This window comes from Pleurodeles waltl, chromosome 10 (genome assembly GCF_031143425.1).
Source record: "Pleurodeles waltl isolate 20211129_DDA chromosome 10, aPleWal1.hap1.20221129, whole genome shotgun sequence".
Taxonomy (NCBI): domain Eukaryota; kingdom Metazoa; phylum Chordata; class Amphibia; order Caudata; family Salamandridae; genus Pleurodeles; species Pleurodeles waltl.
The window spans coordinates 823,442,746-823,457,649 of NC_090449.1; the positions used below are offsets into that span (position 1 = coordinate 823,442,746).

The window sequence follows — 14,904 nt, forward strand, 5'->3', positions numbered from 1 at the left end:
TAGCCAGAGCTATTTGCCTTGCCAATGTATTTAAACTATGCTTTAGAGCTTTATGGCTGCTGTGCAACATGTTGAAAAGTTATAAAAAGAGTGTTATAAGCAATACAATAACCCAGAATGAGAATAACAACACTATGATGATTTAAGGTACAACTGGAATCATTCCACAGGGCAATGCAAACCAATGACTGATAAATCTAACAATCTATGTAAACAGAAGATGTGAAACAACCACAGGTCATAGACCAGAATCTTTACGAGTTTATGTAAAACATTTTACCCTCCAAGACCATCATAAAGCAGTTCAAAGACATTTTATAAACATTTATTGTTTTTCAATTAAAAGATTATGACAACAGCATTGAAAAAGGTGCAACAAATATTGTTTAACAGGCAGGATAACTCACAAGGTAACTTCCTTCTAAGACTGGTTGTCAGTCACACATCACATTAGCTGTGGTGCGACTGATGAAAATATAGTACATTCCATTTTTCTTGATGAGGAGTCCTTCAAGCAACAAGGTCAATGGCAAGAGCCAATGCAGCACTCTCAGCACGCTACACACAAGAAATGTCACTAGCTGTAATTTACAGCTCTAAGAAACGGCAAAAGAGCTGTATGAAGCGCTAAGTAAAAAAAGAAAACAAATGTGCTCTCACTGTGTTGCACTTTGACAAAACCTTATTACAATGAAATACACGTCAGTGCTAATTACAGTGATGTAAATGCAAAAAGTCTAGGTAGTGCAAAATCGCAAAAAAACATACTATTCAAACAATAACGTTCAAAATTCAAACACAATATAAAGAACAAAACAATCAATAATAAGCTGCAAGAGATTGAAAAGTACAAGTGGGCAAGTAGAGTGGCAACCATACAAATAGCAACCAGCATGAACTAAACTACCTCCCACTCAAGAAAAGTGAAATAGTGCCATAAAATTTGTTTAACAACCTCTTTAACATACTACATATGAATAGTCACAATGATTACTTTTGCATACCAGTGACTGGTGTCACTTGTGATGCGAGTAAGGTACCAAAGAAACATCACTACTCATGTACACAAAATTTAAAAGTGCAAGTGAGCAAGTAAAGTGCTGACCGTACAAATATCTGCAAGGATGAAATAAGCAGCTCTGCCCACACAAAACAGAGTGCAATACTGCCATAACATATGTTAAGCTGCCTACCTTAACATATTACATACAGATGAACATAAAAATTGCATTTTAGGTACTTAGTACCATCTCCAGTGCATACAAAATACCAGAAATACATCACTAAATAAATACTCATATACAAACAAAATTAGAGCAAATTTAAAAAAAGAGATAAATATTAAAATCTTTGCACAAACCATTTCAGTTGGCAGAGCAAACAGACAGGCATGTGCTGCAACTGCCAAAGTGATATTGTATTTCAAAAAGATGGTCTCAAAGAGTGTTGTTGTGCAGAATGAAGGGCTGGACATTCAAAAAAGTACATGATTTAAGTCCTAAACATGGGATAGGCAAAGATCACATAACCTCTCTTCCTTCGATATTTCTTCCGACAATTCTGTAATAACCCATAACAGGAACCAAATTTAAATTCAAAAGCAAGATGATTCTCCTTACTCCAGGTGGAAAATTCCATGTGAGATATGGTTGGTTTTTTTTTTAGAGATAATACTTTCTATTACCTGCTCATTCGTCACATACTTTGACCAATACAAAATATATCTCTTTCTGCTCAAAGTGTGCAAAGATTTTTTCATGAAATTATTTAAGGAAAGTTTTGGAAGAGAGGAATCTGCACAGTAAGGAATCTCAAATACGTCCAGCGCTTTTAGGAAATTAGAATAGGGTGCACTTCTTCCCTTCAAGCTATGACAAATTTCAAGTTTTAGTGCAGCTCGATAGAACCAACTTCATTACCCAATACACTGTTGCCCCAACTGAGAGCAGCTGCCACAGCGAGCACAGTTGTAGAAGAAAGCCCAAATTCAAGCCGAAGGGAGGCTAAAGAAGCAATAGAATTAAGATTACAAATTTAGCACCATATGCGCTCTTCTGCTTTCTCAAAAAAAGATCAATGCCACTCATTCACCACCTCACAGGCATAGCTCAGTGTAATCAGAATTTTTACCTTATAAACCGAGAGTACATTAGCAAAATGCCTTTGCCCACAGCACTTATACAACCCGATGTATAGCCAAGGCATGAGGCAGCCCCCTACTTTTACAATGATTTATTTGTTCATTATTTAGTCTGTTCCTTGAGAAAAGTCTAACAAGGTAAGAGTAAAACTGCATCACTTCCAACTTGACTTTCCCTAAAACCCATGAAATTTCTGCCTAATCCCACAACCCAGCATTCTAAATATCATAACAATACTCTTTGATATATATATATTTTTTTAAAGTGCTCTTCAGCATATTTCTCCAACGGACAAATTTGCCTTTGAAGGCCTATTGGGGTTAAATCCAGTAAAATCCTGTCATCTGCATAAAGAAGGCAGCCAACACGCATTTGGCCTACCTTTGGCAAATTCACCTTTATCTCGTCAGTTCTACCTGGCAGGTCATGAATATAGAGTGAAAAGAGTGGAGGGGCGAGCAGGCATCCCTGTTTTAAACCATTGTGGTTCCCTCCCATCAGGACTTGAGTGCACGTAGAAGAGTGCAAAGCAGATATTACCCTCAAAAGGAAAGCCTGCATCCCTAATAATGATAATTTCCTCCACTGCTTTCCTCGGTCAACCATATTGAACGCTGTGGAGAAATCAATAAAAGCAACATACACAGGCATACCCCTAGCCAAAGGGTATTTTTCAAATAAAGTTTCAATGGCAGTGATGTTATCAAGAGTGCCACATTTTTTGTGAAAGCTAGACTGCTCAGTTGTAATAAGGTTGTTGCCAATATACTTTTTGCAAACAATTTGCCAGAGGCATCCCAGGGGCAATTTTTCTATAACTGGCAGGGGAGGTCCTCATCCCTTTTTATTATAAGGGAACAATAATGCATCTCTTCCAAGATGAGGAAATGTCAGCAGACGAGTAACAGTACTGAAAAAGTGGACATAAAAAGCAGCCCATAAAGGAGCGTCCTTCTCGATTACCGAAATCATATGTTTGTCAGGACCCATCAACCCTGAAGACATAGCACCCTTAATAAATCCCTCAATCTCTTTACCAGATAATAGGATATCTACTTCCATCAAGCCAACTTCAATACTACTCACACACTGATCGCTAGGGCTTAGATTGCATGCATATAACTGCAAAACATACTGAGCCCACTCATCATCAGATACTAGTATGGCCTCAGCATTCAACCTGGATTGCAGTATTCACTATCAGAGCCCAATATTTATGCAAATTAAAGGAGATGGCAGCTTCCCTCAAGTTAATCCATTTCCTGTCCTCCTCCTCTCTACGTTCTACCACTTTCAGTCTAGTTCTTTTATGCTTAAGGCGATTCATTTCCCTCTGCCTCACACTCGAAGGTAAATTAAATTGTAACCTAACTGGCAAGTTTAGTTCCAGATTCAAAAATTTTTTATGGCTGGGAAGTCTTAACGAAGGATTTAGAGCTTTTGCCTGTACCTTTACCCCCAAAAAGAACAAAAGAGTATCAACTTTTCATACCAAGAAATAGGGTTCTCTAGAGAAAGGTCTGAAGGGTCCAAACATGTAATTCTACTACTCTTGCCCAAACGTCTTACGTTATTCCTTGATCAAAAAGTATGTCCATTAGACTTGTTATAAGCCACATTATATTTCCCGGAATTCCAGGATTCAAGAGCCTTCATCTCCAAGTCTAAGGAGATTGTTAATACTCCGTGGTCACTCGGGTCAGTCCCCACAATCTCCAATTGAGAACAAACTCCAGACATTTGATTGGATACCACAATATAATCAATTAAAGAATGACCACTAAAAAATAAATGTAACGGATAAGAAGCAGGAACCTACCATTTAAAAAGATAAATGCATAAATTCTCTAACTTTCCAAGAAACAGAGGCCTCAACTATCTAATCGTTTTTAAAGGTAAAACTGGCTCTAGAATACACCACATTTCATCCATTTCAGCATTACCAAATATCCTACAAGTGGAGTCGGTGACTTAAGCATTAAAGTCCCTCACAATAATGACAAGAGAACAATCCTCAAGGAGACTAAAGGTACGTATGAATGAAAACAGAGTCAACAAGAATGTCAAGGGTACCACTAGGGGGATTATATACATTTGCAAGCAACAAAGATGATAACCCACCCTGAGCATTAGACAAGGCTAGCTTTAGACAGATGCAGAGTTTTGAAGACCGAACAAATACCTTTGAGTTCCAATTAGAATCACTGCAGGGTAGGATAGCTATTTCTCCGCTAGCATTGCATTTTATGAAGGGTTTGGTTTCTTGAAGGCAAATGATAAGAGGCTTAAACTGCACTAAAAAAGTCATTTTCAAACTTGTCAGACCTAAGTATGCTATATTCCGAAAAACCAATTTACCCAAACAGTTACATCTTCAAGGCAGACAGCTTTGTAGTGTATTTAGCCCCATTCAAGGTACCAGTTATGCTGCTTCAGCTAGATAACTCATTGTTCTCCACCGGATCACAGGCACCTATATCTTCCTTTTTCACAACCCTTATTACTCTCCTCCCCAGACCTCTGTCTACCGAGATAGTATTGTCCTTTAGGTTAAGGAACCCCTTCTCTGTATCACATATACTGGGACATCCTGAGGCTCCGAGATAGGGCTTTCATAATTAGACGCATTAGTTGGAAGGGCATCGATCCCTCTTTTCTGAAAATAATCCACATTCTCTAAGATCAGCAGTACAACAACCCTGGAACTAAATGTTACCCTCTCACTTGGGCAAGGGGCAGAGGGGTTACTGTAGACATTTTCAATGTCTTTACTTGTTGCCAGTCTAAGGGCCTCAATTTCTAATAACAGATGTAAAATGAAGTTCACGATCAAACAAAGAGACAAAATCCAATACAGTCAGAAAATACCCTGTTTCAAGACCCTTTGAATAATTACCAGGCCTCGTCTCAGACCCATAATGAGGGGCCCAACGATGGTGGAAAAAATGGTTGAGCCTCCCCAATGAGAGTCCAAACTAACTAGAGTGCATGCTGAGGCAATCTTTCCCCTGAAGAGGAAACCAGTGCAGCCATCTCAGAATTCTGCACTTCTGCTTGGGAGCCCCAGGGCTCCATACCCGACCCTTGAGGACCACAATTCACCGTCCGACTCCCCCTCCACCATTTTGACAAACCTCAGCCATACCATCCTGTGGGCCATGGGTAACCACCCCATTATTGAGAGAAAAACGCTTTGCCTGAACAAAAATATTAGGGTACAGCACCTATAATATGTTGGAAGAAGCTACTGAATCAGTAGCCAAACCTAAAAATGAGGATACATCATTCAATAGTTCAAGGTTTATCGACTCATCAGAGAGAACCTTTTTCAATAATATTAACTGATCAGGCTGTACCAACTTCCGGTCTGTTTCCTAATTAGGAATTCTTTCTTCTACCTCCCATAAGAAGATCTTTCATTGCGGTCCCTAGCGGTATGCCCCACCCACAACGGATCCCCAACAGAGGATACTTTGGAAGGGACAACAGAAGGTTGAGCATGAGAGGAAGAAGCACAACTGGGGAAACATCTTGGAAAAACAGGTAGAAGTTTCCCCTTTTTTTTGGACCCCCCTGCTCATCCTTGTTAAATCCCTGAAATAAGTATTCTAAGGAAAACACATTGTTCTCCATTTAATTCCCCCGAGAAGGAAAAAACCTTGACAAACTAGGCCTGCCCACCTGGATACCAAAGTCTTTTAGCCCACCATTAACCACTGAATTAGCCTGAGTGGCCTGCAACTTCACCTCTCTTGACTGTGATCTCTGGACTGAACATAAACCAGGGGAGGTAAGGTGCTGAAACCCCATAAGGATTGGCGATCTTTCCAATAACGCTAAAATGGAAAATAAGCCATTTTTCTAAGCAAAAAATAATTTCAGATAGAGCGTTTTCCCTACCTAACTCTTTCCCCTCAAGATTAATGAATCACCATTCATTTAATTCACTGAGATCAATGAAGAAGTCCTCCGATAGGGTGTACTACTATACAGACCAGGCAAAGATGGGCAACTAGGCATACATGTCAAAATCTGGCTCACACCAGAATCAGCAGATGATACCAAACAAGCCTCCCTCTGCAAGTTCTCATCGTTAAGGACATCAACGTTTGCAAAGTAAAGTCCTCTGGTACACCTGGAGCCCCACTACGCTTGTCGCAAAGGGACCCATTAGAGTTTTCCATGTTTGGGGCAAGTGTTAACGCTGGCGAATCATCTTGCCCGCGACAGGAGTCCAAATAATCCACCTGAACGGTACTAAAACCAGGACTCTGAGTATTATACAAACTGCTTCCAGAGTGCAGGTCAGTAAGGCTTTTCGAAGTGGAATCCAAAATTTTAGCATCCACAAAATCCATCCTGATTTTCCCCTGTTGCAACTGCTTCACCTACTTCCACTGCACGGGGAGAGTCACAGGACAAACTTAACTTGAGTTTCCTGGCAGGAAGAGACCTTATTTACCAATGAAGAACTTACAATTTCATCAAAGGTTTTGTCCATTCCAGTGGCCAACAATTCCTTTCCTTCTTAGTTACCACTCATTGTGAAGAAGCTCAAAATTGATGGATGAGACTTCAAATGGGACTTCCTTCAACAAATGGACTTCTTTAATTTCAAGAGGTTACTGCGAAAAGATGTAGATGCGTCAATCAGACGGCCAGAGCGTGATCTTCAACGTGTCGTTTTGACAGACTTTCAGAACTTTCCTGAAGGACACTTTGACTAGGATTTCAGCTGCTAGATCGAAGCAGATATAATTCAAGACTATTGTAAATGCAGCTGTGAATGTAAAATCATAAATAATAGCAAGGATTCACCCAACTTCAATCTGCTATCTTCCAGTGGGCTCCAAATTCTAGCTGTTCCTCACAAGCAGCAACTGGACCGCCAGCGAACCCCCTCCAAGCGAACGCCACCTCAATCACTGCACTATACCCTACCCCACGTGCACCAAGTCAAGCCTATGCCATTAAGTGCACACTGCCTAACCCCCTCGCTGCAGCACCTCAATCCAACCCAACTCACCCTGCTTCTGCAGCGTGAGGGAAAGGGCCCTCTAGCAAGGGGCGGGCCAGAGCCAAAGAGCTCACCTAGCACCAGTAGACCAAGCACCCCACACACAATAGGGGAAGGTGAAAGAGAAGGGCACAAAATGCACAGCAAGATCGTGGCACATGCACCCTGGCTGCTTCAATGAGCCTTTGTGACCTCCGAGGGCCAGCAGATCAACACAGCTCCCACTTTTTCCTTCAACTTGTCATCTGAGAGCTCCTCGCTTTTCCTAGCCTTTAGATAATTTCGGGCTGATTTCCAGTGTATCCAATGTGCAGGTCAAAAAAAAAAGAAAGTCCTTGAGCAAGGTGCAAGAGGCAAGGAGCAAGAGAATTAAAAAAGAGAGGGGTGGCAGATAAGAGAGCGGGATAAGGCCACAGAGTGCAAGTTGCACCTACACCTAGGCAGGCTGCTTCTGCCCACCACAACCCTCAACATTGCAGAGCGGCACTGCCGCGCCCTCTTCACTCTAACTTAACCCCTTATACAGATTCCTATGCAGATTCTTAGACATTTACAGCACCTCCAGATGCCTTCAGAACACCTCCAAATGTGAGCCCCCAGAGGTGCAATGAAATATATCCCAAATTCCACCAACATACCTCTGACACAACACAGTGATCCTCACAGTAACGGCTGCTGCTACAAAATGCCACAACTGCCGGCTGAATCCAAGTATGGGGCAGCTAAATTGATCAGAGTTGGAGTGAAGAGGGTGGGGCGGGAGAGAGTGGGGCCACTACATTCTCTTATAACTCTTGTAACAGGGCTCTTGAAATGGGGCTCACAGTCTGTAAACATACATCTGCGTGTGCGAGGGCTGTAAGCTGTAAGGCCAAAGACCCCACTGGACCACTGAGCCCCTGCACCACACTACTCACTGCTTCTTCACAGTACAGTGTTTCCTCTACTCTGACGCGGTCCCACACTGCACTCCTCCTCTTGCGTCTTCGTGCATCTCGTAACCATCAGCAGCCTCTTTATGTTCAATTTGTGGCATATCAGACATTTTACAAGCTAACAACAATCCTTGGGTTTCAAAATCACTTTTAATGTCAAAGTTTTTTTTTTTTTTATATAAACTTGTTTATCACAACTAGTTTCATATAAACTTAATATAACAGGACATTACAAAATGGAATACCTTTAACTCGGTTTTTTAAATTTCTTCTTGGGGTGTTTTCACCACCATCACTTGCACTCTCTTCTGATCCAACCAAAGCAAAGAACTCTTCTAAGTTTTCACCTTCTGCTCTTGCCAAGCTGAAATTGCTAAATTTTAAGGTACCAGGTCCATCCAACAATATCTGCAGATATGAAAACAAGTATTAAGTATGAATTTGAAAAACAGTTCTGCTTACACAAAGACCTCAATACATTCAACGTTGTAGTTTTTATTCATTGGCACACAACAGGAAAGAGTATTTTCCTAAATCAAAATATTTTGGATGCAAGATGGATTTGTGTGTTCAGGATTTTTATTGAGGACATTTTTAGAGTGACTATGTGAGGACATCTCTAAAGCACTGTAGTCCACCAGCATTAGGGCCACATAACCTAACATTTACCCAAATTTATTTTGAGCAGATCCCTTCTATCATGTTCTGTATTTCAATTTCCCATTTTCAATGGGCATGGAATTCCAGGCTTTCCACCCCCCCTTTAGTGGCAAGTCTATACTGAGGTTGGATCAAGTGCCTACTTCACTGACTGCAGTTGAAGCCAGTGCAGAGATCACCTTCCTCCAGCCACAAGATCTCTCTTCTTCAGCTCCAGAGCGAGATCCACAATCAAATGAACACCCATATTCTGCGTGCTCTGGAGTTGACCCATCAGCTTCTTTTTAGGTCTTGGTGTAGTGTATTTCAAAAGTCAGTTGTAGAGTTTCAAAAATGCCCCAATCACTTTTGTTACATTAAAACAATTACCTTTAAGTCCAGTTTTTGAACTAATAACAAGCATTTGCAAAACTAAGAGGTCTCGTCTTTGGGACTTATTGGGTTTGTCAATGCCTTTTGGTGATGGAGTATAGCGAGGGAAAAAAGGTAGCAATGACATGATGGCTGTAGGTGGTCACGTCATACCTCTGGTGCACACATGTGATGAAATTTGCACATGCCAGCTCAACGACGCAGGCAATATTTACTTTGATTTTTTATTTACTGGCTTGGTAAGCGAAACAAAAGATTTTTTAAGGCGAAAGAGTAACTGTAGCTTTGGGGTCAGCAGTGAAGAAGCAGGTGGGAGGGTTGGAGGATGGGGTGAGGAGGGAGGAGTGGGTTGGGAGAGGAGGGCAAAAGCCATGCACTAGGGCAAAGGAAACACAGAACACAAGGAAGAAGCACACAAAATAGCAAGCAGCACATAAGGGTAAGAGCAACACAGTCGGAATGGAAAAACAAATACTGGTCAGCGCAACAAGGGGGTGCCAAGAAGCACGCGATGGAGAGGGCGATACAGGGAGTGGAGCAGTGCATAACAGAGAAAGGGAGCAATATGATCGATTATAATCTTGGGCAAGCACCCAGAGGAGAGAGTTGGAAAACACATGCACTTACATTGGATGCTTAAATAAAAAAGAAAAAAAGTTCCCTAATACTGAACAGTGGAAGGATACAAGTCAGCCCATAAAAGGGATGGTAAACAGGCTATACTCCAGGGGTGGGACAAACACAAGATGGACAAGAGGGGATACGGAAAGCCATCAAATAAGAGGTAAGCTAATGAGGGTGACAATACAACCAATTAATGCCAAGTAGAATGTGGGCTGTAATCCCCTGTACATTTTTGGTAAGCCAACATCAGGTCTTTCAAACCAGGCAGTTTGTGCTGTCTGGCAGGCCAGACCTAAAAATTCCAGGTTACTGACCTTCTCTCCTTATGTCATTAAAGAAAAAACTAATTTTAGCTAGCGGGTTAGCAGAGGCCATCCTCTTACTAAGTGTTGAAGAGAAGGTGACTTCTGTTTGCTCTGCAAAGACCTGAAACACATAAAGCACCATCCAGTGATTTGTTGCCTTATTATGTCATGATTATTTGGAAGGCCTCTCTGAAGTTACTCCTGTTGTTCATTTTGTTTGTCAGAAGTAGCCTGGATGAGATGGTGAGGCCTTGTACAATAGATTTCAAAGTCAAAGAGAGAATGACAAAATCAATTAGTGAAAAAAACATTGAACAGGGTTGGATTGAATGCTTAAGCTCAACAGTTCCCATCCATTGGGGTAGTGAGAGCAAAAACATTAATTATTAGATCACTTCAAGCATTTCATCCATCACTTTGTGTTTAATTTTCATACGGAAAATATGTCAGCTAATAAGAAGAATGCCACTACAATCTAGAGGGTTGTGTTATCTGACATGAACCAAAAAACAATTATATCATTTACCTAACAGAGCACTATATTATTACAAATAACATGTGGGTCTATGACCAATGTTTACCCATGGGGGAAAATTTGGGAGGTGTCAGTTATCTTTGTAAATCCTCAGGAACTGGCCTTTACTATATATTGTAGTGTTGATAAATCATAGTCAATGGGGCAAATGCCCATGCAGAAAGCTACTACAAATGTTTTGAATATCTGCCTTTGGCTCTGGTTTCTCAGAGACGCTATTTCAAGGTGCAAGGCAAAGTCAAGGTGCTTCCACTGTACTAACTATGTACTAGCTGGACTAGCTATGATTTAAAACTTAGTCACCCAAAAATCCATTACTCAAAATGAACAGGTTAAAGGAATGGGACTAGGTGTGCCAAAGAAATCCTTATGAGTCTTACTGTCCAGTTTAATGAGTCTAGTTACTGTCATAGCTGGTCCTTAAGTCAATGGTCAGGAGAGGATGATATTGCTGTAGGAGTTGGGCTGGAAAGTAAATGTACATTCCTTGGGATACCAAATTGAATGAACATGGACATTTATCTCCAAATCAATCACTTGCGTTTGTGATTTTTGACTGGCAGGGACACGCAGTGGGGTCCAGGATAACTAGTTAGATATGAAATTTAGAAATATTATAATGCCAACAATGTAAAAATGTGATATCATTGGAGTCTTAAGTGGCACAGAAATGTTTTAAATACTCTCAAAATAATGCAGACTAGTCTCTCCCAATGAGATATCACACTATGCCCAATAGTGAAGAGAAAAAACAACAATGTCTCTCTTGGCATCGAAATGGAGAAATATACAAGCTCCGTCAAAGCCAAATATGGAACAGGCTGAACGGTGGAATAAAGACTCCTTACAATCATCATCCTGGAATATTTCCTGTGGATCCTCAGTCTTTTCAATTTTACAGACTTACATTGTTTGATTGTGGCCAGAAAAATTGCAAGATCGTTTTAGCTGTTTGGCAGGGTATACACCATAAAGACTTTTGTCCTATGGGCTCTGCTCTTCATTTACTTGGTTAGGGGCTAGCTTGCTCCGCAAGGGCAAGTCACAACAGCAGAGCTTCTCTAGATCCTAGGCTTTACCCCATCTGGTTGTGCTCCTGCCCCTTTATTTTTTGTGATCAAGACTTCATATTAGCTGGTGTAGATATGATTAGCATTACAATGTAAATTTCGACTCCTTGTCTCATTCTTTTTGCCATGTGAAATGCTTATAAAAATCTATGTTCAAAACTTAACATAAAACGTTTTAACCTTGAATGAGGTTTGTGGGACTAAGCAGTTTTGCACATCATATGTCCACTGGTGATGCCATTCCTCAACTGAGCATGTTTTAGTAAACCCTCTATTAGTGTTCAATGAGGTTGGGCGCAGAGGGAGAAGATATCCTAAAATACAAACATATGTTATAATACAATGCACATACTTTAGATAACCTGCTATTTCTGTAGGTAGGGATGATTAGGACACCAAGGTATACAGCAGGGAAGCAGAGGTATGTGGGATGTTGGGAGGAGGTGGGGGAGGAGGAGAGAGAGAGAAAATACCAATATACAGTCCAACGTTATGATACAATGCTCAGTCTATAGATAACATGCCCATCTTTGTAAGCTGTGACATGTGGTCTCAGGATAAGGTTGTGTTGAAAATGTGTTGGCATCAGAAGGTGCAAACTAGTTATGTTGTGTGATCAGTCTGGAGTTATCAGGTCCAAAAAGGGCTTCTCCCTGGCAGCCAATCAGGGTTTGTTGAATGGCAAAAGAGGCTTCAGGACCTCCGAAGGCAGCTGTAGAATTTCAGACAGAATGTTGAATTTTTGACTGCAGTCAGTAAGAGCAAGTCAAGCGCCTCAACTGCCTTCCTTACTCCTGAGGTATATGAACAGACTTCCTCGACTGAGAGCCAGAACAAGAGGGCATCTCGCCTTCTGGAGGAATATCAGACCATTAGCATTTTGGAGGTCTTGGTAAAGTCCAGCATTGATGTGAAAAAAAAAAGAATGAGGTTGTCAGTCTCCAAATCATCTTATTCTATGCACCAATAACCTATGCTTGGCACTTCTAACATATCAACATCTGATCCAAAGAGCTCCTCCATTTGAGCAATTCTCTGGGTTTGTTTTGCTTTACTGCTGACTGAGCCAAAATACACACACGGAAAAGAGTCAAAAAGATTCTCTGGAATGCACTTCTTAATCTGAAGAAGACATTTATTTTATCTTTTTGCAGGGCTCGTGAAAGAAGGCCTGTATTGCCAAAAGTGTACTTTTGAAATGTGCAACAATGAAGTAAGACCATGTACAAAGAATCTTCAATCTATAAACAGCAAACATATACATAAAAAGATACAAACACTTATATTGATATATCTATATATATTCATATACAATGCAAAGCAAATCATTAATAAAAATGCATCACCGTAGGGCCTGTCTGGTGCTTCATCTTTCTCCTGCCAGCAAGCTGATGACCCCGCTCGGCTTAGATGTCCACTGTCACATTAGTGGTCACCAGTTACAGACTCCATTTTGTAGTTAGCTTAGCCTTAGCTTCATTGTCACGTTAAAAGCTACAAGTGATTTTCCATGTTGTACAATGTGCAATCAGTCTTGTTTTCGTACCTTTGGCCACCAAAGGCTTTGGTGATAAGAATGTACTCAGACGGCAGGGAACGGCTTTGTTTTGGGTTGGCACCTTGGGATTGTGGCCACATCCCGACGTGTTATTTTCAAAGCTAGCCAAAAGCATTTTTTGAATAACTAAACTTCTGCAGGGAGAGAGAAGTCTGGAACTTTCCTCTCTTGTTTGTTTAAAGTTTATGAAGCCGAAGCCAGATGGACCGGGGACAGAGCAGATCTCAGGCGCATCCAGGACTTGTAGTGTTTCATCCTTACCGTGAGGATAATTGATCTCTCTCTCCTCGATTCTAGGATCTGGCGATTTGATGCTGATAGGAGAGAGATGAAGGAGTTTTGCCCTTGCCTCATGGTGATGCATACTTTTAAATTCATTATTTGCTTTGCATTATAATATAGATACATATATTTGCTGTGTCTATTGCAGTGGAGAATCATTTGTGTATGTTTTCATTTCATTGCTGTGACCATTTTTAAACATGTGCTTTCAACATGCTAATCTCCTTTTGGGAACCTTACGTAGTGAAATAATAAATGCCTTCTTTGGACTAAAAAGCGCATCCAGAGATTTTTGTCAGTGCATGAGTGTTTCAGCTCAGTCTTTAGTGAAAAGTAAAACAATCAGTTATCAGTTATCAGCTGTCAGAATGTGGGCTCTGTGAAACCCTTCTCAACCGCTAGTAGCTGTGGCATAAGCAGCAGGCAAGTCCCCAAAGAAATGTGTGTTCAATTCAAGCAGTGCTAACAATCCTGGAGTCACAATAAATACTATAAAATACTCTAATTACCAATTAAAAGATAGAGACTAATGTGCTAAGCAAAAACTGATTAAAATCAGATAGGGGTAAGCGGATGTATGAATTTTTGAAGTTCGCAGTTGACCTGCAGGCCAATTGTGAAGTAGCAGGGATTGGCTATACTAAGCAGGTAGAACCATCAATTTTTTTTTAACCTGGACTTAGTCTTCTTTTTGGAGCTCAGTGGTCAAGGTCAGAAGCTGAAGCCTGTGAGGGTCCCTCAAAGTCAGATGGGTCACTGTCAAACACCCAGTGAAGCCATTGATTTTGGCACCAAATGTGGGACATATGTAAACAGCTCTAAATCCTTTGGGCAATATTTGTGCTGTAAACATCTGCACAAATAAAAATTAAAAACATTCACCACAAATCCTTGCTTCTTGTCCAGGATAAAAGCCATTACCTTCTTTAAAGGGCAAATATGTTGTGACAAGATGGCCATACTTTCTGAATCTGGTAGTCAGAAGTGAGTTCTTGGTCAAACCAGACCCTGAGATGTTGAACTATGGTAGGGAGGGGCAGGAGGATCACCCATTGAGCTTTAAGACACTCAGGACTATCCATTACTGAACTGCAGTATCTGGGGTACCCAATGCTATCTGAGGAAAGATATTCACATTTCAGTAGCAGTTGCATGTCCTTAGAATATTAAAGGGCCTTGAACCCGAAATGCCTAATCAGCATTCTCCAAGGCTGAATATACACTTTAAACAGAATGGGGCCCCTACAAGCCAAATACATCCCCCTTACATAAAAAGGGAAGGAGAACCATCATCATTAAGAAAGAACTTGCACTATTCTAGGGCCAAAGCATTAGCGCCATCACCATTAAGATATGACTTAAACCAACCTAAGGTCTAGCCAATCACTGCAACTCAGCTAGACAG

At 40.9% G+C, this 14,904-nt stretch overlaps 1 protein-coding gene across 2 annotated transcripts in view; it reads right to left on the reverse strand.

Annotated features, from left to right (window-relative positions):
* Positions 1–14,904, reverse strand: part of ULK4 (unc-51 like kinase 4) — a 1,615,551-nt gene that overhangs the window by 1,469,174 nt on the left and 131,473 nt on the right. For both annotated transcript variants that reach the window (XM_069211486.1, XM_069211487.1), the window contains exon 5: positions 8,339–8,501. In XM_069211486.1, the coding sequence (XP_069067587.1) occupies positions 8,339–8,501 (163 nt within the window). The remainder of the gene's footprint in view (positions 1–8,338; positions 8,502–14,904) is intronic.